At 45.6% G+C, this 24,234-nt stretch overlaps 1 protein-coding gene across 2 annotated transcripts in view; it reads left to right on the top strand.

Annotated features, from left to right (window-relative positions):
• Nucleotides 1-24,234, top strand: part of LOC142571123 (uncharacterized) — a 45,764-nt gene that overhangs the window by 16,125 nt on the left and 5,405 nt on the right. Inside the window, exon 4 of one of the 2 annotated variants that reach the window (XM_075679410.1) lies at nt 2,585-2,638. The exons of the other annotated variant lie outside the window; for it this stretch is intronic. Within the exon in view, the coding sequence (XP_075535525.1) occupies nt 2,585-2,638 (54 nt within the window). The remainder of the gene's footprint in view (nt 1-2,584; nt 2,639-24,234) is intronic. 2 annotated transcript variants of the gene reach the window in all.

Genomic DNA, 24,234 nt, shown 5'->3' with positions numbered 1-24,234 from the left:
GCCTCGAGGACGCCAAAGCGGCAACAGGGACACCGAAGCTAGAACCCGGACGGGTCCGTGGGTTGGGGCTCGCCGAGGTCTGCGCGTGCCAGCGGTGTAGAACATCGACTGTCCGCGACAGCGGACAGCCATTCTTTTAGGCGGACACCCCTTGGCACGTTTCGGCCTCCGCGGCCCCAACCCACGGGCGGCCCTGCATCCAGCTTTGATCCCCCCGCTACCCCTTCGGTGCCCTTGAGATCCTGCGACGCCTGCTTTATTATAACTTCGGGTGCTCTCCTGAGGCCTCCGTTTGCCGGTTACATGTGTCCTACGGGAGCAGAGCTTGTAAAAAATTCCATCTATCGCCGCGACGAAACAAGCGACCCTCGACTCACACAGCACCAGTCAGAACCTTGCCCCTTCAGACACAGCGAGGGGACAAACGCATACAACACGCGCAAAGAAACGTCCTCCGTAATGCGTAGGCCGAGTCGTATATTCAAGGAGCAAAAGCCCCAGATTTTCTCTCTCACACCCGCTCTTACTCGCGCGTGCGAACAAACGGCTGGCGATCACTCAAATGAACGTCTCGTCATGAGCCCGAGCCGTGACTTTACATTCGCTATTAAGTCCAGCGGTGCGTGGCATTTCCGGAGGCGCCCGAAGTTCGTGCGCAAGCGCGAGTTAGAGCGGGTGCGAGAGACAATCTGGGGGATTTTTCTCCTCGAATATCTGACTTTGCCTAGGTACTGAGGAGGAAAAGTTTCATTGCGCGTATTCTGTGCGTTTGTCCGTAGATGTGCCGGCATTCTGAAGTGCGGTCTAGTTTACGCTCCGACGCAGGCTGCCGGCGCAGCGAATCAGTTAAAGCAGTGGGCAATGACGCCCCTTTTAGCGATCGTTGTGTCTAAAAGTATGTAGGAGGTAGGCGAATGCCAAAAGCTAAAAGTAGGTTTGACAGACTCTCCCGCGCCTGCGCCGTTCGTGCTCAGTCAGTGAGGCCGCATTATAACTGTCTCGCGCGTTACGGTCCTGTGCCTTCATAAAAACATCACTGGTTTTACGGGGCAAGCAATACAAGCCGCAGTAGCGGCCGGGCCTTGCTCTTTTGGAGCAGTAACTTCGCTCATGCCAGGTTTTTTGTATACTGCGGCTCGTGACTTTTACAGAGCATCTTTCAATGGTACCCTTTGAGTAAAACGTATTTCCGCAGAAATATGTGGGAAAATCGGTAGACGGAAGGGCCGCCGAGGTACCGAGACGGAAGCAAAGCAGCTACGTCCAACGTATCTTTAGCCTGGTGCTAGCGACGATACTGCTCCAGCAGAGCAGGCACGGCCTCTACTACGGTCCCTACTGCTTCCCAAGGAAAATCATGATGTTATTTAGAAGGCAAAGCGCCGGAAGGTGCGAGAAATGTATAATCCGCCATGAATGACTCAGCACGAGCGCCGCAGGAGCGAGCTACTCTGTTTGATGTACTTTACGCACAGAGATAACCAAATGGGGCGTCGGTGCATACTGCTTCACCTGGTTTACCGCACCGGCAGCCAGGGCCAGGACCTAAACAAACTCCTGCATCGGCATGGCCAGTGCGCTAGCTCAAGCGGAATTTGCGGCACAGCTAGAGACAAGCGCATACAAATCGAGCAAAAATATTTCTCCATAGTGCCTAGTAAAAGTAAGATGTTCAAGGAGCAGAAGCCCTCCCCCCCCATTCGTACCTGCTCGTAGTCGTGCCTCTCGTACCTGCTCTTAGTCGTGCCTGCACACAATGTCGGAGTCCGGAAATGTCACGCCCCATTTTACTTACCAGCAGTTGCAAAGATGCACCCGGGCCCCTGTATCTGGAAAGGCATCCGCGACGGGGATACGGTCCGTCGCACGCTGTTTTGGCGCCATAGTTCGCGTTGCTACGAGACGCAGCAAAAATGTCTGTTCGCTCGCGGCTGCTGCCGCGCTTCCTCACTCCAGCGTTTTGAGAGCGATTTTCCATGGACTACGAGTGATCTGTGTTCATGTTTGCTTGTGAGCGCGTGACACTATGCTTGGTAATTTAGTCAGTGTGCCTGCGTTTACAAGATTATAGGGCCAACAAAACTGCTATCCTTATTTCGTACAGCAGCCCGGTAATTTGCTATCGCCATCGATACTTCGTATTTAATCTATTTAAAGTAGCACGTAATGAAGAATAATTGCGAATTTCGTGTAGTAGTCTGCTTGCTCTGACTTTATCCGCATTCACTCTGCTAGACTCGGTTAAGGCCGTTATAGCATCACGCAATGAATGACACTGAAAGACGGGACCAGCGCTGAGCGTTGTCCAGCAATTATATTTTTATGGAAAAAGATGCGCACTTGTGCTCAATGTAATTTCGAATGCCATTCAGTGTCTGTCCAGTAGTCTTTCCGTTACTGAGTTTGCTTAGTGCGTGCTGCTATCCTGGACATCATTCACGGCACCCAGTTCACCATCCTTATGCATATAGATTAAGCGTGCATTTCCGGCATCACAAAAGAATAACTCAGGTGTTGTTTGAAGTTCCGCTATAGAATCTGTCATTCGAGTTTCTAAGTAGTCGTAAATTTCTGTCTTTTACAGGGATGGGTTGACAAGTACAACTTCAACTTCACTGTAGCCATGAAATCTTACAGGGTACGTGTACTTCTTCTCGAAGACAACACCTGCCGTGCTCATTTTATATGTGTGTGGGTGTTGTGCCTTAATTAGCTTCCAACTTTTACTCTAGCCTTGAGCAAAATTTTCGATACTCAGCCGCCACTTCCTGCTTAAGAACACTGCACCATATTTCAGTAGCGGTCTCCAAGCAGAGATTAGCAATTTTGATAATTACAAATTTAATAATACAATTTAATCTAAGTCTTTCTTCAGAGATATCGAAAAAAATACGGGAGAACTCATCTCACGATGACTGTCGGCGGTTATATGTTAGTATTGAGTCAATACTGCGACACGTGTTATTGACACCGGCGAAACGAGTTATGTATGAGGCGTGTACTTCTGCGGGGCTACTCTTCCGCGTGTGCTTGAGGACATTCGGCGCCATGTAGCGCCGCCACAGCGAAGCCTGCACGTGGCCTCTGAAATAAATGGCCCGCTAGTGCGTTCTTTCTGGAAACAATGTGCCATACAGTAGCAGTGACGGGATGTCCGCGCATGGCCACCGAGACGAGAAGTCTGGCGTGCTGGTGCCTGCTAACGATGAGAACTGCTCCCTCAAGCTTGTTGCACACTCCGTAGTACCTTCCCAGTGCGCAATGTGAGCGAGAGGTCCTTGAAGAAGGGCCCATAAATAGTGATTTGATGACGAAACTAGCTAAAGTACTGGCGTGAAAGGCGTTCGTTAAAAAGCGGAACATACCTTATGTTGCGTCAGGTTGCTGTCCTTAAGGAACTCTTCTGACGCTTATTCGATTTCGCTCTTCATTGTAGAAGTTTAAGCCATCTATTTCTTCTTTGTAAAACGGCATCTAATTTCCAAATTAGCTTCAAAGACCTCCATTAAAGAGCGGCACGCGATTACTGGCACATACCCAGTGGTTCAAGTTGGGGTTATATAGTTTCGTTGGAGATTAGCGCAGAATGGCGCATACCCAGTGATTCTAGTCGGCATCAGGTTCTTCGACGAACGGTATCGGCCCAGTCCCGCATCTACAGTGACCCATGTCTGCGTGAAGGACGTTCTGTGAAAATCGACACGTATGTGCAAACAGCCAGAGCTCAGGGACCAAAGTACGTGCGATGTTTGCTTTGGAAGCCTATTACCTCAGCACAGCATCCCGATGCGCGACCCATTCGACCACGAACTACCTAATGACCTAGGTAGGCGGGAAGACGCCGCGATACTAACATATAGATACATACATAGATACACTCCAAGCCAAAAGAGACTAAAGGGGAATAAAGGTTACAAACTGCGTTGCCACAGCGACTACTCCCTCTTCGCACCAGTGGCAAGGGGACGAACTGTTAGTCTCCTAGCAGTTACTCTCTTCGAGATGGGCTTTAGTTCTTCCAGTTACTCTCTTGAGGATTAAATTTTACTCTCCCCAGTTCCCCGAAAATTATATGCTAGCCCCACCAGTTGCTTCCTGAGGACTAGCTTTTGGTGTTTGCAGTTACTCTCAAAGACCAACTGGTGGCCTTTGCAGTCACTCTCTGAGGGCCAAGTGCTCATCCTTCCCGTTGCTCACCAGGGGATCAACTGCTCTGTCCTGCCATGTCTGTAGTTAGTCCTTACGCAGTTAAATTTTTGTCGCGAAGATCATTCTCAAAGGCTCAACACCTGAACTAAGGTGTTTGGATTTGGATTGAATTTTTTGTCTTGAACGTGCTTTTCAGACGACTGCTTAAAACCAGAGCTGCTAGGGTAGTTGTAACATAAAATATGGACTAAATTGAAACAGTGGAACACTTTATATATTTTAATGCAGTAACGTGTCCGCCACACCCACAAGCGCAGTTGGCCGCCCACCACGGTGAACTCCAACCATGCGGCATATCAAGTGAAATGTTCTTTGTATTTTCAGTACGAAAACAATGTAGAATTCCCAGTATAAAGTAAATTGCTTTGTGAGGGCATAAACAAGGCAACCTTTATCCATTTTAAACGTTTCAAGCTGCCATGGGCTGTTGCTTCCAGCAGGCTAGTGTCCTCGTATGTCACTGTAGGCACATGATGTGAAGCATCCGTGTGTTGCAAAAAGAAAAAAAGTGCGCTGCACATGCCAAAAGCAATATATGATTATTAGGCATGCCCTAGATAAGTGGTCATGCAGCAAGTCTATTATCAGCATGCAAGTTGCCGATAATCTTACGCAGGGGCAAATAAAAGCGTCCATCCTCTCCTTTCCGACGCTTCACAGCACACAAACTGAAGCTAGGAGCTGCAGGTCTGAAACGAAAAGTTGACACAGATGAAGCATGAACGCCCTAAACCACTCATTGCGAAAGCCCGTAAAAGAACTGAAACATGGAGACTCATTTTACAAACACTTATAAGTCGACTATCCATTGGTCAGTCGTGCCTTCGAGTTGATTAATTTGCTCTCTAGCTCTAAACAGCTAGCCTTATGGATAGCCCCATTGGTAGAGAGACCGTCGTGATAATTCTGTGGTCCCAGTTTCGAACTTCTAACCAGGACAATATTTTCTCTAACTTTCAAGTGTAATTCAGCTTGGTGACCAATATGCAATAAAAAATAGGAAAATTTGAATTCAGAGAAGTAAATTCAGCCAAGTACAATTCGTTCGTTTGCAACTTTGACTGCATACTTGATAAAAATTCATAACATCACAAGAAATGAGTAGGGAAGAGCTCTTTCTGTGCTTTGTGATACGTAGGAGTGTGTTTGGCTTAGAAAATACTCGTAGCTTAATTGGAGTTGGGGCACAAGCTATCATACAATGGTACTAACAATTGAAATTTCCCTGGGCAACTAACTAAACTAATTATGACATGTCGAGTGCTCAGTGTGCAATGGTATGAAGGGTAAACCTGAACTTTGAACATTGCATTTTTGTTAACCGCTAAGCCACAAAACCCAAATACAAGAGCCTGGTACAAGCTTAGAAACACCACATTGGCTGGCCTGAAGCTATCCATTTGTTTCTTTACACAAGTGTGCAATGATATTCTTATTCGTTCTTCTCTAACGTAGAGTCAGACGTGCGAAAAACAGTGGATTTGGAAACGCATAATAAGAGCAGCAGTAAAAACTTCCATTGAACCTTTGGTTTAGAGCCTTTGCGATGAGCTGCCTTCATGTCTGCTTTATTTATTGTGCTATAGTTTTGTCATGACATAAATAAGAGTGCACTTCCAAGACCTTCAGCAACGCTGCTCTGCTATACTACAAATAAGTTCCACGCTTACCAATTCATTCAGCAATGCGCACAGAAGTGGAGTTCCCCATCAGCTATACCACCATGTCAGGCATGGGTACATCTTCCTGACAACACATGCGCTGAATGTACATGACATCTTCAAAAGTGCCATAGCACATTTGCGACACTACACATTACACTGGTGCTCTAAGAATGTAATCTGAAGAGCAGTGATGCACTAATTCCAAACTAAAAATGCTCAAAGCCCACCAAGAAAAATATCTTCGTGGGTAGGCTATGCGGCACTCATCGCCTCATCAAGAGAGCCAGAGGAATACTTCAAGTGGCGCTTATTCTTGGCAACCTCATAAATTTTTGTGGAAGTTGCGGACAGCATATCGTGCACCTTTCCAAGCAAATAAATTCCTGTGTTAGAATGAAATTCGCTATGGACCTTTGGGTAGTGCAGTGCAAAAAAGAGAGACATCAACAAAACCTTACTTCAAATGTACTACCCAGAACTGCTCAAGTAAATAGCTAACAAAAGCAAGTAACTTTTAATATTCCCAATTTGTCAACTTTCCAATACAATTTTAGCTTTCCAAAAGTAACCTGTACATCTGCATGTCTCTCTGCTAAATTATTAAAACTATTTGATGAAGTGATTTTATTTTTTCAATCGCATAAGACCAGGACGAAAAATGGGTGGTTACAGCAGAATCACTGAAAACGATGTAGTTAGCACAGAAAAAATAACTGTCTCCGGGATACTAGGAAGTCAGTCTTACGCTTTACCAGAATCGTTCAAAAATATGTAGTCATACCACGCAAAAAATTGGGTACAGGAAATTAGAAAGCAAGTATTCATCCATTACACTACTGATGGAGCTTTCAATTTTCAATATACGATCTCTGTCCAGAAAGCTTGCGACCTACGTACAAATGAACTGCTTGCACTTCACAGCAAGCTAGTTGTCTTTGTTGTATTCATAGTTGCCTCCTTCCGAGTTGATCCTATGAATCCAGTGTCTCTGCCATGACTAGAACACACCCTTTGTGATGCTGCACACCTCCGTGAGGGAATGTTTCCTCATAACATCAGTGGATTGGAAACAGCATCCGCTCAGAATGGAGTTGAGCATTGGTGAATCGAAAGTGCATGCGGCATAGAGTACAGCACCGCTGAACGCGTGCTGCATTCTTTTTCAAGGTTACAACCTAAACTTGCCGCTGTACTCTGCCACCTCTTTCTGGGAGGCCGGTTGATGTGACGTTGCTTGCACAAAGTAAAACAGCTCACCATCGCCACGTTGGTTCAACAACAACGTCAGCTAGGTGAGCAAGTACAGCCAGGACTGGCAAGGACACCGAAATGCCTCACTACATAGCTGGTCCCAGAGTCCCAATAAATAGTTGCCGCCAGCAAACACTGGTGAAAGTCTGCCGGTATAGGATGGCGTGAGCTCGCAGGTGACACTTTGCAGACAAATTGCGCTGGATAAATGGCACCACGTGGTATCATATTTCAGTAAAGTATCGCCAGCTTTAGCCGAATATCCTATCTTTGTACGAACACGTGCACACGCATCAGAAAAAGCAGGACGACTCTTCCACTGTGCCGGCCGAGCCTGTACCTGCTTTCTCTTCGAAAGCTTCGAAATGCTTCTTGGTATCAACATATTGGCATATAAAGAATGTTCAGAAAAAAAAATATGGGGTTTTACGTGCCAAACCACTTCCTAATTATAAGGCACGCAATAGTGGAGGACTCCGGAAATGTCGACCACCTGGGGTTCTTTAACGTGCTCCTAAATCTAAGTACACTGGTGTTTTCGCATTTCGCCCCCATCTAAATGCGGTCGCCGGGGCCGGGATTCGATCCCGCGACCTCGTGCTCTGTGGCCCAACACCATAGCCACTGAGCAACCACGGCGGGTACTATGTGAAGAAGTCTCGGGAAAAACAGTGGGAAACTGAATATGGGCTAGTGGACTTGCACAAGGAAGAGTTCATTGACCTGAATTGGAAGGTTCTTTCGTAAGAACAGACGTGGAGTACACTTTGAGAAAATTGGAGATTATTTATCAGAAACCGGAGTTTGTATTGCATCGTGAATTGCGATGTGTTCTATATAACAATTAAGGCAAATAACTTTCTAGATCTTTTTTTATTATTGCTGATAAGTAAGTGCCATTCTTGCGAATAATATTTCTCTTTGGCGGCACTGAATGCTTTGCAATGGGCTCGTAGGCATTCCTTATATTTATCCCAAAAAATAAAACGTATTATTGCGCCTCGCGGTGCTGTACAAGCGTTTCTTTTTATTTTGCAATAATCGAAGTTTCTTATTAAATGAAGGGTTAAATTTATTATTTGCTAGGTATTAATGGTACCTTCATCTCAACTAACTCTAATATTTTACGTTTAAAATATGTCCAGTTCTCATTCAGGGACCGGGAAGGAAACGATAGTAGACAAATCTCATTGACCAAGACTTATGATTTGGGGTTTTTTCCGTCGTAATTGGCTCTTGTATAAGCCCAGATAGTTTCAGTCGTTGCACCAGAAAATGTTAACCGTAGGTTAATTCTGAAATGGTCACTAAAGTCTTCTATGTAAGAAACTGAACCAGCAGTCTTCGGTGCCCTCGTTCAAACTAAATTCAATAAGTTAGTACCACGAGTGCTTTGATCAACAACTTGTGATAAGTTATATTCATGTATTATTATTATTATTATTATTATTATTATTATTATTATTATTATTATTATTATTATTATTATTATTATTATTATTATCGTCTTGTAGGCACAGCACGTAGTAAACATAGCAAATAAATCGATGAGAGGGTATAAAAAGATATATTACATCGGTTGGACAGAGTTATGCAGCGCCTGCTAAGTTGTCGTGTAGCTGCCTAGTGAAAGGAGAATCGGCATCTGGTGGGTGATAACATGATGCTTGAAGTAATTTAGCAGAAGGTGTAACGCATGCTGCCCATGTTATTTCTACCTTCGGGTTAGTATCAAGTCCAAAATATGACAATGTCTTCTTGACTGCTATTACCACGCGTTCTCCACTTTTTACAGCGAAGCTGAATATGGTTAGCGTTCTGTGCATTTTTGTTCTTTGTGAACAAAAATCATCGCCATCAATGGCTCATACCCCGTAAGCATTCATGCTCCCGTAAGCAAGCAAAAAATGCAATGGTTCATAGCCCCGTAAAGCATAGGTTACAAGCAATCAAGTGAAGCGAACAGTGCTTAAAGGGGTTGAAACACCAAATTTTGAGGCTATAAAAAGCCTGTTGTAGGCTGCTTCTGTATGCGAGGACACCAACAAGGAGGTATTGGACGCTGCAAACATTTCAAAATAATTTTAATTCAGCTCCAAAAAGTCAGTAAAAGCTCCTTCCTCGTGATCGAGACCCTTCGGTAGCGCGACTGTTATGACGTCACAGTGGAGGAACGAAACTATTGACGTCATAGCACACCACCACAAAAACGTGACGTATGATGAGTAGCGATGAAATGCTGCTAAATGTCCCTGCCTAACCGAGACATAGCGCTGCATCTGCGAGTCGCATAGTTGGGCAGCTCGTAGTGGTCTCTTGTTCAACTTGGCGTTTCCGAACGTGTAATCGTACCTTCTTCACATCGTCACGCAAACCGGCGACGTTCATCGTGCGAGCGCTTTCTCTTGGAGCCGTTCGAGGCATCCGGACGCTAGCTATGGAGCACAACTGCCGCCATGCCTTTGATGTACTGCGTTGTGGACTTTTGCCCTAGCAGAGTCGGAGACGGCGCAACATTTCATAAGTTCCCTCGGGACGGTGCGCAAAGGGACGCGTGGACGGATTTTATTCGTGCTACAGGGCGGCACTATTGGGTGCCGAGAAAGGCTAGTGCGGTGTGTTCACTGCACTTTTCGTCGGACTCGTACCGTAGTCAGTATGCGGCCAACTTCGGGATCCCGGCGAAGCGCTGCCTGAAACCCGATGCCGTCCCGATTGTGTATCCCGCTTCCACTTGCAGTCTCCTTCAACATGGGACTGGAGCAACTGCACCGAAGCGTCAGGTGTGTATTACATCCGATTGTGATGGATATGGCGCGTTTGTTGTCGGTGGATCTGACGCTGGCGTATGTGATATTTTGTGCAGTGCATCGCTGGAGTTGGCAGCGATCATGATAATTCCTGGGACACGACGGCCATCGACGAAGTATCTGCGAGTAAGTTTTGATCGCACCCATATGTGCAAAGTGCCGAGAATACGAAATTTCAACTAGTATAGGCGATTTTCGACATAGATGTGCTGGGTCTCAAATCTGTGTTTCAAATTCTTGATCTAAGGCGTCGCTATGGCGGAGCAATTGCTGGCAGAATAATCGCGAGGCTAGTCTTACCAGTAGCTTCTTACGTAAACCTTAACTCACCTCAACTTGGCGCGTAAGGTTACTGATAAACGCACACTAAAGGAAGCACTTCCAAAGATCTTACATTGCCGCGTCATTACATAGGCTAGAAATTTAAATTTCCAAGCATGATCTATGTTGTGGTAGTGGTATTTGAGGGGAGAATATGCCTACAAACATATGTTTGTACTTGTAAAACTGGGTGACAAGTCTACATTGTAATGGAATAATGGAACCACTGGCATGATTGTGGCAAGCATGTTGCTTATGATGTGTGCTCCGTGTGCACAAATGATCCATTAGCCATGCCTCCAAGACGCCTGTGATTGTTTTCTTTTGATCTGGCACTTGGGCAGCGCTACTTCACGCCATCACCCCCATGCGCAGCCACAATATGAATCTCATGCAGTACACGTGACTCCCAAACGCAATGCACTCTACAAGTGTCAATAAAAGCGACGCAGGCCACTCTGCGTCCGAAAATGAGGAGCATCGGTCCACAAACAGATTGTGCAAACCGAACTGCGGGTGCGTATGGAGAGCTAGCATGACTGATCTTGGTTCAGTTATGTGAGAAACTTGTCACATATGCCACTAGTGACGAGTTTGGATATGAAAAACGGGTGTTTTCTAAAGAAGTTGTCCATTATAGAGTGTAATCTTGCATGAGTGACAGCCCATCAATATCTGCAGGCATAGGGTATTTTTAAATTTGCATGTCCCCTGATGGCCCGCCTCATTGCTCAAGATGTCAGTGTAACCGAAGACACAAGCAACAATGATTTATGTCAGTGAATTAGGGCAGCGGGGAGGTATGCTCTGAGGAATTTTAGTGGCTACAATTAGTGCCTTATTCTAGCTGGCCATCAGGCACAGGGCCTCGCTTCTGTGAATGAGCACATAATCCATCTTGGCTGATAAGAACTTCAGATTTGAATCCAAATCTCCTATTGAAGCATGCATATAGTTCACAAAGCAAGAAAACATGCTCCAGATCGCTGATTGGAGTATGACATAAGATATGATATTAATAGCTCCTTTTCCAAGGACCTAAAATCTGTCTTTTGATAGGGGTCATCTTATAGTGAAGATAAGCGTACATGGATTGGCAGGTGGAAACAGCATTTTCGTGTTCTCCTGTCTCCACTGTGCATCGCATGTGCACTTTGCATTATGTATTCAAGTGAAGTATATGTAATATGGACAGCTTGTTTTGGTCTCGAAACATGACAGAGTTGATTGTTCGACCTCCCCCGTTAGGTTTTTGTGTTGTAATCTCGCTTCTGAGAGTAATGTTTGTAGTGCACTGCTTTCAAGCAACACACTTAGTGCAGGCGGGTTTTTCTCTTGTGGGCCCTGAAACAAAAATTAATGCTTCTCTTCTAAACAAGCGTTGCAGGCGCAGCGCCACAGCACAGTTGTTGCGTTACGTATACTTATAACACAATAGTATTAGAGAGAAAATTTTGGGCAAACCCCAGTATCCAATGACGAAGCTCTCCGATTGATCCAGTTAATGACGACATTGCAGCAGTATTGCTTTAAAAAAATGGGTGGTCATGCGGCACCGAACCATAGTCCTTGGGGTCATGAGGAGGAGCTTGGGTTAAGTGTAACATAAAGGAGGCCTTGTGTATGTGCCTCGCACCACAGAGTAGGCTACAGAGTGGGCAGTAACATGTAGTCGCTAATGTTGTAACGAAACATAACAACATAAAATAACCAGCATGTTACTACATGTAGTAACATATAGTTACAAAAGTGGCTAATTAACCTCAGTAGTTATTGTTGCCCATTAACAAAGAACATAATAGAAAATTACAGCCGCCTGACGTGTTGTAGCAGTGCCAGCGTTGGGCGGTTGCCGGAAATACGAGCGAGGTACAGAACTGGTGTAGTATGCCATGCATGATTGGTCATGCCAGCCGAAGGCATTTATAGGGTACCAGCTGCGTGCGGTGGAGGTAAGAGTGCGTGGCATTATTCCGCAGCTCGAAAAAGAGGTGTCAATACGCATAGCTGTGAGTAGCAGAATGTTGCATGTCGAGTTGCATGTAAGGGCCCTCTCACGCTCTTGCGGCTACTTGCTAAGGGTTTACTTAGGAGTACCCAAAGTTCTAGCTGAGCTGCTGCGTTTTTCACTCTTTACAATTTAGCCTCAACATGTGCACATTTACAATAGCTTTTCATCTTTCTTTGCAGAATGCCAGACTGAGTGTCATTTTGCTGACATTGTGCTGCCAGAGGTCCCAATGTGCTCTACGCCACAGTCGCAAGCATTTTCACTCAGTTTTCAGGACGATCGAAATGATTACACATATGAGCCATCTTTGGAGGATGTGGAAGTGTAAGTGTGTCTGATCGATTGATTAAACTTTTATTGACAAGGATGGTAATAGGCACATTTGTGGAAGAGCCCTCAATCCAGGGCTGCGGAGGCCTCTGTCAACCTGCTGGCAATTACAAGGAGTGCTGCCTGGTCGTCCAGGCATGCACTGGTCAGCTTCACCTCCCACGGTTCCAGGGCCACATTACACTGCTTTATCTGCTGGGGATTTTGGGAACATGTTCATGTGATACGTGTTAGTGTTCGGTGTAAGCGATGTGAGTGGTGTAGGTTGGGGTAGTGTGTCTGATGGCTCAAATCTTTGCTTACAGATATGTTGGTCAATGCAGGTACTTTAACCATACAAATTTTGTCAATATATTCGTGCTAAATAGTTGCTTTTCTCAGTAATACTCTGAAAAGCTCTGCCTTCTGCAGGAAAAATGTGAAGGATGCAGCTCAGAATCAGAGCAGTTGTGCTAAAGGGAATATACATTTGTTTTACAGTTCTGCCATTCAACCAGGATTTTCTCGCAAATTCATTGTGTATGAGCAAAACCTCCTGGCCCTTACGAAGTTTTGCAGGAAATGCCACCTTCCAGCAAAGTCATCTGTACAGGTACGGGAATCATTGCTTTTATGCAAAGCTGTTGAAACACACTTAAATTTCGTGCTCTCATTTTGCCAGCCCCATTACCTCTTCCTTTCTTGCATTCCCAATATGCATGTATCAAAAGACAATGCAAAGATATTTCTTGCATGTTGTCAGTTCCAATAGAAAAGAAACATTTTTACTCTCCTGTTCAAGCACCTATGAAAACAGCAGGCTATACTTAGAACACACGGATAAATTCACTGATCATTGAAGGCAGTGTTTGTTGGAATACCCGAGCTTAAGCGATCAGTAATCATTCTGTTCTAGCTATATTATAAAACAAGTGTTGTGTCCTAATTTTCTTCATTCAATTCTATGTAGTAATCGCATAATAGGAGCTTTAATCTTGCATTCTGGTATGTGTCGGATTATGTGGGTGTTCTTGTGTGCTCAGGTTTCTGGCTCTCTTGCCGTTGTTACATCAACCTGCTAGGATGGCCACACTTTGCATTGGCACAGTCAGCCAAAAAAGAAGCGGTTTGCCATGGGCAATGTCATTCTTGCTGCTTCTATCATGTTTACCGGGTCAAGTCCCACACAAGTACTGCGGGTGCTCCAGAGTGCCGGTATTGCGTGCTTCACCAAGCGAACGTATGACCGCCTACAGAGGGATCTCTTGATCCTAGTTGTGCACAAGGTGAGCATGATTAACAGTGTGCTTGTGCGCACTAGAAAAAAAAGCTTTAGTATCAACAAGTTCATGAAGCTAATAAAAATTGTTTGTTTGAAGCCTGTTTTATATGCGAAAGCATTACTAGCCCCATTGATCGAAAAAGCCATTGTTGGCGGCATTGAGGCCGGGTTCAAAATCAACAACCTGAACAACCTATGTCGCATAAGACCCACGGGTGGCTGTTTGGGAACAGCCACCTGCCAGAACAGTGGTGCGTCATTTAACCGCCACACCGCTTTGCCAGAAATGGTATAAGGACTTCTGGTGCTCTATAAAACCTGCCCAGCACATTGTGAGGGAACTACCCAACATGGGGGGCCGAGGGAAAGGCTGTGTTCTTGAGGCTGGATTGAAAATAGACAATGTGGCAACCTGGCTCGCACAAGAACCATGGGTGGTTGTGTTATAAACAGCACCTGTCAGGACAGTCGCATTACTTGTGTAAATGCATCACTGACAAGAAAGATGATCTTCTGAGGGGACACCACGAGAGAAAACGGCAAACATTGCTGGAGAACGTTGTTCATCATTGTGCCGCTTTATGTCTTGAATACTGCCGGCTCGAAAGCGGACACATTCGAAAACAAAACTTCGCTGTGGCGCAGTAATGCTTTCGCATACTGTATGACACCCATTTCTATGTCATACTACTTTGCCTATTAATAAAGCTGTGTTGTAGCATTGTCTCATTGCATTACACTTCTTGCTTTCTCTCTTCTTTTTTTCCTTACTTATGACCCTATAACACTGTTTATATATGTGTCTACTTTTCATTCTTGCTTTGGGAACGCGAAAAACTGTCTCTTTTGAGCTGCTTAAGCAGTACTGGTGCCCAGCTTGCAGGTGACAGCGTGCCGATTCCCCAGGCTACTGTGCGAAATATGGGACATACTCACTGCTGGACACCTCTCTCAACCGTGTAATAGATGTGCAGCTTGTCAAGGTGAAAGACCGTTCTGGATTTGGTATGCGCAGCATAATTCATTTTGTGAGCTTCAACTTTTCTTTCACTTCCCACTGCAGTCAAATGAAGTCGCCAGCAGTGGTGCCATGGAACTGCAAGGGTTGAAGAGGGCGCTGAAGGCTCTTGATGACGGAAAAATTTATATGAATCAATTATTAGCAGACAGGCACACCCAGGCGCGCAGCCATATGCAAAGAGAGCGGCCTGATGTCACCCACCTCATCGATGCTTGGCATGTTGCGAAAGGTTAGCGCTTCACCGCTTTCAGTGTATCATTGGTCTGCTTTCTGCCAGGAAACTTCACATTTTCAATGACCACTAGCACTACTGTCATGAAACACAGAAGGCCAAGCAGGAGATTAGAGGTTGTCACATTAGCAGAGTAAGAAGCTTTTGCTGTCATAGGTGCTGTCATCATTGTGTTCCATCCAAAAGAATAACCTTTTTTTAAGCTGCTAGTGTAGCAGACATGTTGTGACAAAGCAGCATTTCGACCATTTCTGACCATTGCAAACATAGTTGTGCTGTTCACCATGCACAGGGGTCTTGTGGTATATAACTGTTGTGTGCTCACGTTAGGATTTTTTCGTGTGAACTGCTATTTACTCATGAACAAAATTAGGCACAAGAGGGGTCCTCATCATTATGGAAGACTAACTGCAGTTGGTAGCTCTTGGTGATGCAGATGTGGTAATTACTGTTTAAGCAAGGCAGCTAAGAATACTTGCCTGGTCTGCCTTCTTTTTTTGTGTGTGTGCAGGGCTAAAAAAGAAGCTACAGGCTGTTTCACGTTCACGAGGCTGCAGTGTCATTGAAGAGTGGATCACGTCCATCATCAACCATTTCTACTATTCGGCGAAGATTGGTGCGGGCAGAGGCGAGCTGGCAGTGGCTGTTTGGAAATCTTTCCTAAACCACGTGCGAAATAAGCACTGCAACCCCAGTGATGACTATCCGCATTGTGAACATGGGGACCTGTTGCCCAGAAAGTGGATTTTTGCAAGTATTTACGTCATACCAGGTGACTTTTCCATTCATACTGCAGGAATATCTTTTGCTTTTCGTAGGCTGCAGATCTAAACAATGGCCCTTGGTGGTCACCAATGACACTTTTGACGTCATGAGATTATGATAAAGTGCTTGGTTAATGCATTTCAACTGAGGATAGTATACCTGCTCATTGATGCGCTCTTGATGATTTATTCTGAGAGCATTTTTAAATGTTTCTGCCTGTATGTAACGCTGTATCCTATTGTTTTGTGTGATCAGGCACTGACAGGTTTATAAAGCTCCAGAAGATTGTCGAAAACCGTCGCCTGATTATCGACATCAAGCAAGTGTCACCATCATGCTAGAGATCGAATGTAGAATCATTCCATTCATTAATTAACAGGTTCGCGACAAAAAGCTTCACGTTCTCCTTCTCTGAATGCTCGCAAGGTAAGAAAGCACCAATTTTTTACATACATTGATGTAGCTGTGTGCTAGGTATTGTAAAAGATGAGAGTAATGTGTCCAAAATACGCATGTTGCAGTGTTATAACATTACTTATTGTTCCTGCACAAAAATATCAGTATTGGATTGTTTTTCAAGATGGGAGCCAAATAGGTACACGAGATGTCTCACTGCAAAACTGCAGGCAGGCTGGCTTGTTGAGTTTTGTGCAAAGTTATTGCTACACCACATGACCGCAGTCTGACCACTTTTGACATTCTGCATATCCCTGCACAGGTCACAACTGGCTGCACTGCATTATAACGAGAATGCGGACAGGTCGCAAGGCAGAACCTCCATGGGCGAGTGTCGGTGGATGGTAAGACATCCCAAGGCAAGGAAAGGCAAGGCAGTAGCATGCCCAGTCAAAGAGCGTCCAACTTACGGTGCGTACATAACTGCAGAGGGAAGGCAACACTTGAATGCCTACAATTCAGGCACTATGCTTTTCCGATTGCTGGTTTCAGATGCACGATCCAAAATACTGGGCTACAAAAACAATATTGCATGTACCAACAGCAAAGAAGTGGTTGTGGCACTCTATGGCCATACCTGGCCCTTGCGCCACTAAGCAACACACATTCATTCTACTTCCAGTTAACAGCACTGCGGTGCAAAAGGACGATCTAAATGACTGCACCATTTGACATTAGCAGTGGAATCCTTATTTTAAATCATGCCTCTGATATATGCAATGAAATTTTATTTCAGTATGAACACAGTTTACTCCCGTTAAGACGAACTTGAAGGGACCAGAAAATTTGTTCATCCTATCAGAAGTTCAAGTACCCCTAAAGTATTTGAGCATGCTAGGGCTATCCGTACCATATTTACTCGCCTAATGATCGCACTTTTTGTCACAGCACCATGATTTTCGCAAAAATTTTTCTTGTGAGATTCAATTATTAACCTTTACTAATGATTTCTCTTCCGCTTTAGATCTAGCTTCAGTTATTGACTGCATCTTCCTTGACTTCGCGAAAGCTTTCAATACCGTCTCACATCAACTACTATTACTGAAACTTAGCACACTCCATCTTTATTGTAACTTGCTTAAGTGGATTGAATGTTCCTTGCAGAATAGAACACGGCACGTTTCTGTTAATGATCATGACTCTAAATCATGCAATGTAACATCCAAAGTTCCCCTGGGGTCAATCCTAGGGCCTCATCTTTTTTTTTATTTATAATAATGACCTGCCTGATTCTGTTCTAACATAAGGCTCTTTGCAGACGACTGCATTCTGTACCGCGTAATTTCTAATGAGTCTGCCTTCTCCGTTCTCCGACCTAAATAAAATTTCTTCTTGGTGTGATGCATGGCTTATGAAAGTAAACATTAATAAATGTAAAGCAATGAGGGTGTCTCGAAAGATTAGCCAGTCCATTTCTCAGGGCTATGATCTTAACGGTTGCCCTCTTCAGTTTCTAGGCGTCCATATCACTAATAATCTGTCATGGCAGAAGCATATCCACCATGTTATTAACAAAGCTGACAGTTCCCTTCGTTTTCTCCGGCGGAATTTTCGTCGCGCTCCCGTTCCCTTGAAACCACTACTATATAAAACACTTGTGTGTTCTAAACTCGAGTACGCTTCATCGATATGGGACCCGTACACTAGCTCGTTAACAAAGTTCATAGAATCGGTTCAGAACCGCTCAGTTAGGTTTATCCTAACTACTATCGCTTAGCCAGCGTTTCTCGCATGAAGCAAAACCTTGAACTACCTGTTCTTTCTACTAGACGTCGAATTTCCCACTTATGCCTGTTTCATAAAATATAATACACTAATAATGAGCTAAAAACGACCCTTTTTTCGCCACCCAGCCATTTGTCATTCCGGATTGATCATCGAATGAAGGTTGGGGTGCCTCAGTGTAGAAGCAATGTATACCTCGAAGCCTTCATCCCGAAAACAAGTCAAGACTGGAATCGCCTTCACGCATCATTCGTCAATATCACGGACCATGATGTGTTCAAGTTGGCTGTCTGTGACCATGTGCTGCCTCATTAGCTTTTTTTTTCTATTGCCACTCCTCTCTGTAATGCATGTACGGCCTTGAGAGTAAATAAATGAAATGAAATGAAAGGCTGCGGAGTGCAAAAAACATCTGTAAACATGGCGGAAGGGATATTTGCTAAGTAACGCGCAATCGCGTTCTCCACGGAAGTTCTCCGGGTAGTAAAATGCAAGAAAACTATATTCTTGAAGGTGGGGCCACGACGTGAGGATCTAACTTCACCAGAGCGCACACCTCTCACAAACACTGGTGGAGGATGGCAAAAGTTTGCTTGGTTATCCTAGTCCCCGTGGCAGGAGAGAGGAAAAAAGCTTAAGGAGGGAATGGCAGGAAAGGGGCATGACGGGGTTGCTTGATTTGGTTAGCTGTAGCTCCGCTATTAATAGTTTATTTAAACTTTAGTGGCCACGCATTCCGGAGACAACCATCTAGTTAGAAAATATTTTAGGCTGGAGGGTGGTCAGTGGTCCTTTAAGCAGGTTTCTTTTACATTGAGTACTATGGGAAACCAACCAAATGTCTCGCATTGTTCGTCTTATCAAATAATTGATCTTAACAAAGTTCATCTTAATGGGAGTCTACTCTATTTGCAATTATCCTCTCTCTTAAAGGATGTTTTATGCAATGTTAACATGTATCATATGGATGCACCTGGTGGGCTCAACTAATTTTAGGGGTACTTCTGTTAAGAGAAACAAATGTTCCGGTCCCTTGAGGTTTATCTTGAAGGGGTGTACTCTATATACAAAATAAATGACAAGCCTACAGTCGAATGGTAGATTGCAAAAGATAGTGATAGCACAGAGGTGCTTCACTCTGTTGTAGAGCAACCCACAGTTCACTGCAATTATTGTCACCCCTTTTGAAAAGTTCAGTTTGTAAATATTTTTGCCTAAGGTGGATATGGGGTATGCAGCACCGTATCAGTTCTCCAGCTTGCCTAAGGAGAGCAGGGATCATCAAGGCTGTGTTTGTTTTCAACTAGTAGCAGTCATTCTTTTTAGATTTCGAACTGATTACCTGCACTCCTGCTTTCTGTACATTAATAAAATAGGGAGACGGCAGGTACCCCACTTGTGCATCAGTTTAAAATAATCTGATGTGCTTTTCTTTGTTTGCATGTATCTTCTGCAGAGTACGTTAGGCGACTGCTTGAAATTGTTGAAGACCTTGTGGAAAGCAATAGCTTTGGCGCTGCCCACCTGATTGCCCTACCCCCTGTGCCACCACCTCTTACAAGCCGTTTTGAAGCTGTGGATCAGGTAGATCTAGTGCAGGACCACTTTTCACGGTTTGCACCAAGAGAACATCACCCCAGTTGTTTGGAAGACACAGATGATGAGAGTCTGTGATGTGGTTACACATGGACGAGACAATCAAGGTCAAATATTTCTAGGAAGTAGTTGTAGGAGTTAACGTTCTAGAGTGACACGTGCTGTGGGGATGCCATGGTGAATGGCTCTGAAATAATTCCATGCAGAGTGTAGATCAGCTGCAACACGTGAGATGTGTCGACCACTGTATTGCCCCGAACGTTTTTAATGTTTGTTCTTGTTCAAAGCCACGAGCATGTGGCTTTATCATTTTTTGTGAAGAAACAAGCGGCTAGATTTACGTCAAGTGATCGCAGTCGTGCACAAGCGCTTCTGTATTGTTTGAAATTGTTGTAGTTACTGTTTCGTCTTATCTTGAATACCCTTTGCCAGCTTTAAATTGAGTGTAGCAGAGATTCTGTTCTTCAACAACCGGCAAGCATGTTTGTTGCTATCATGTACAACCGCCGAATATTTGAGTTCTTCATAGGTGCAGTTCAAGCCAATCGAGTTTCTTAAGGAAGCCTGTCATACCTGCGGTACTATTAACTGTCGCCACTGCGTGACACCTGCTGGAGATGTGGTGTACCCGTTCATGTTCCAGATGCCCTCTACAAGTTGTTATACAAGCCCTCTTTGTGCAGCGCCAGAGGAGCTGACAACATTACAAAAAGCTAGCCATCGACTACTAAGTGTTGAGCCTGAGTTCGGGCCCTGCCAAATCAAACGCAGCAATTTGAGTGTGTTGCCGCATTCAACAACTGAGAACACTCCAAAAAAGTGGGCCACGTTTTTTTTATCCCCCTGGAAAGCCCTGCAAGGATGTGGTTTGGATATGTGGTTTTCAGTCACATAACCAGCACCCAAGCGAGACGGTACTTGCATTCATTGAAGAAATTTATTTAAGAACCCTGGCAACAACAGCAACTGGGGAGCAGCATCGGTCATTACATACACTGCTGCACCACGCAGACCTGAGCCATGTCGAGATGCCCTAAGCCCCCTCTGATGCCAACCTACCGCATTAGTATGCCACCTCATAGCCCTCACCTGCTCTGCGTTCAAACAATGATCTAGCTTCAGGAAGTGTGACACCTGGAGAACCCATGACAATCTTCCGCTGCGTGTTTATTACAGCAAACCTGGCCACATCCTGTAGCACTGCTCATACGTAAGAATGGATCTCTGAGGCTTCTTCTACGGTGCGCCATGACCACATCCCCGTCCCCGGCCTAGCGAGGTAGAAGTTTGCCTGCATGACACAAAATACATGCCAAGATACTCATGGTGCTCCTCGTTGCCATCAGCTGTGCACTTTGCTTCGCCACACTGCAGTTACGCAGCCGCTGTGCAAGTGAGAGCCCCTAGCCAGTGTAGGCAAACTAAACACAGCAATCTTTTGAGTTAAGGTTGCTCACGAGTGGAATGCTGAAGATCCATCGACCCTGGTCTTTCCCCATCTCATCGCCGTCAACTTCTCGCGCTCCTTCACAAGTTTCTCTCTTCTTTTGACTGTCATCAGACGTCATTGGGCCATGCCACCGGTGTTTCTCACACCATCGACACTCCCCCTCCCCCTTGCGTTCACACTCGCTCTTGCTATAGCGCCCGCATCGTGTCTCCGCCAAAGAGCCCCGAATCATTACAGAGCAAGTGGACGATATGCTCAAACGTAGAGTCATCCGTCCCTCTCAAAGTCTTTGGTTTTTGCCTGTTGTATTGATAAGAAAAAAAAAAGATGGCTCCACTTGCTTTTGTGTCGACTACAGACGCCTAAACAAGATAACGAGAAAAGATGTGTATCCACTGCCTAAGATCGATGACACTTTAGACTGTTTACAAGGCGCAGAATAATTCAGTTCCTTGGATCTGCGCTCCGGGTACTGGCAAGTTCCGATGGCCGAACCTGACCGTCCGAAAACCGCATTCGTTACACCTGATGGCCTCTACGAGTTTACCGTCATGCCTTTGGGCTGTGCAACGCGCCTGCGACTTTTGAGCGTATGATCGACACCATCCTTCGCGACCACAAATGGAAGACCAGTTTATGTTACCTCAATGACATCGTCATCTTCTCAACCGATTTTCCGACACACCTCCCTCACCTGCATAATATTCTGACCTCTCTCGCATCTGCCGGCATACAGCTTATCCTCAAAAAGTGCTGTTTTGCTGCGAGCAAGCTAACCATCTTAGGTCACAATATCTCAAAAGACGACATTCTCCCGGACCCAGACAAGCACCGCGCCGTTACAGACTTCCCAAAGCCCGCGTCTATCAAAACCCTGAAAAGTTTTCTTGGCTTATGTTCCTGTTTTAGCCGCTTTGTATGCAATTTTGCATCCATCATGGCACCCTTGACAAGTTTACTTTCCGCCAGCAACGGCATAGCAGCATGGTCACCTGAATGTGATGCATCATTTCAGCAGTTGCGCCACTTGTTCACCTAACCACCGATTCTTCGCCACTACGACCCTGATGCTCCCACGGAAGTTCATACTGACGCCAGCGGAGTTGGCCTTGGCGTGGTCTTAGCGCAACGGAAAGCTAGCTATGATGAATATGTCGTCGCTTATGCGAGCCGTACTCTAAAGAAAGCAGAATGAAATTCCTTCGTCACAGAAAATTAGTGCCTAACGATCATCTTGGCACTAAGCAAGGTTCGCCCATACCTATACGGCGATTCTTTCGCCGTAGTTATTGACCACCATGCCCTTTGATGGCTTTCTTCGTTGAAATACCCGTTAGGACGCTTGGGGGCACTGCGCGCTTCACTTGCAAGAGTATGACATCCGCGTCACGTACCGCTACGGTCGCAAGCAGTCCGATGCTGATGCGCTCGCCCGCTCCCCACTGACGCCTAATTTGGTGTCTTTGTCAGCTTCCTCGTCCACGCTGTCACCGTTGACCGTCACAGACATGCTCACAGAGCAGCGCAAGGACCCAACACTTGTAATGTTACTTGACTACCTTGCCGCTCCGTTTGATGTCCCTTCGACACAAGCACTGCGTCGCCAAGCAACCCACTTTTTTGTGCAGGACAACATTCTACATCGCCGCAACTACATGCCCGACGGTTGGAAATGGCTCCTTGCTATACCTCGTCATATGCGCTCTGACATCTGCGCATCTTTTCACGCTGATCTCCTAAGCGCTCATGCTGGCATCCTCAAAACTTACACAAGGTTGAGTCAGCGCTATTATTTGCTAGGCATGTACAACTTTGTGCAAAAGTACATTCAGTCTTGTACTACATGCCAACAAGGCAAGACACCTACCCAGTGTATAATAGGACCGTTGCAGCCACTACCGTGCCTGTCTCATCCGTTCGACCTCGTCGGCATCGATCTATACGGCCCGCTTCCATGTAGCGGCTGTGGAAACCGATGGATTCTTGTCGGCGTAGACCACCTTACTCGCTACGCTGAGACAGCAGCTCTGCCAGCAGCGACCACCCGTGACGTTGGTTTTTTCATCCTTTGCAATTTTGTTCTTCGCCACGGTGCTCTCCGAGAACTACTGAGTGATAGAGGCCGTGACTTCATGTCGGAGGACGTCCAAGCCCTCCTCACTGAGTGCAGGATAATTCACCGCAAATCAACCGCGTACCGTCCCCAAACGAACTGTCTGACCAAGGGGTTCAATCGCGCACTTGGCGACATGTTGCGGATGTACATTTAATTCAATCCCTCCAACTGGGACACCATACTCCCTTTTATTACGTTCGCCTACAACACCGCGACGCAAGCGAATACCGGCTTTCCCCCTTTTTTCCTTGCGTATGGCCGTGAGCCTTCAAGCCCTTTGGACACGATACTGCCGTAGCAACCTGATGCTACAGAGTATACTCCGCTTTCAGAAGTCGCCAAATATGCTGAAGATTGCCGTCAGCTGGCACGTGCCCTGACTAGTGAGACTCAAGAACGTCAAAAGACATGACCGTACTCATCAACCACCGCACAACATTGCTCCTGGTTCGCTTGTGTGGCTTCGGATACCAGCTCAGATTCCTGGCCTTCCTTCTAAACTCCTGGCACGTTACCACGGTCCATACCGTATCATCAAGGCCACTACACCGGTCAACTGCATTGTCGAGCCGCTCACACTGTGACCGGACCTGCGTCGTCGTGGACGAGAGACAGTACATCCCGGGGGCATTGTAATGAAGCAGACGAGCCCCTGTGTATGTGCCGACTGAAGAGGAAGACGAAAGACCGTGCCGTGATCGCGAGCGAGCCCCATGTTACGGACAGCCCTTGCAGTGCCTTTACCTAGCGTTCCACAACGTTGTGAACAATACACCTCGTCGCAATACATACAGTGCCTTCACCGAGTATAGACCTCAAACTCGAGCAGGAAATTACAGAAGCAGTAGCACTGATGACAACTGGCACAACCCAATGTAATTAATAAAGGGAAAATCAGAGATCCACCCCTTCGTAGCAATTAATACAAACAAAACACATACGGTTTCCTCGAAAGAAAAGCCTCGCAGTGGAAGAAAAATTTGTGGTCCAGGACTCGAACCCGGGACTACCGCCTT

This window comes from Dermacentor variabilis, chromosome 2 (genome assembly GCF_050947875.1).
Source record: "Dermacentor variabilis isolate Ectoservices chromosome 2, ASM5094787v1, whole genome shotgun sequence".
NCBI classification, from domain to species: Eukaryota; Metazoa; Arthropoda; class Arachnida; order Ixodida; family Ixodidae; genus Dermacentor; species Dermacentor variabilis.
This window is presented reverse-complemented; position numbering and strand designations above follow the sequence as displayed.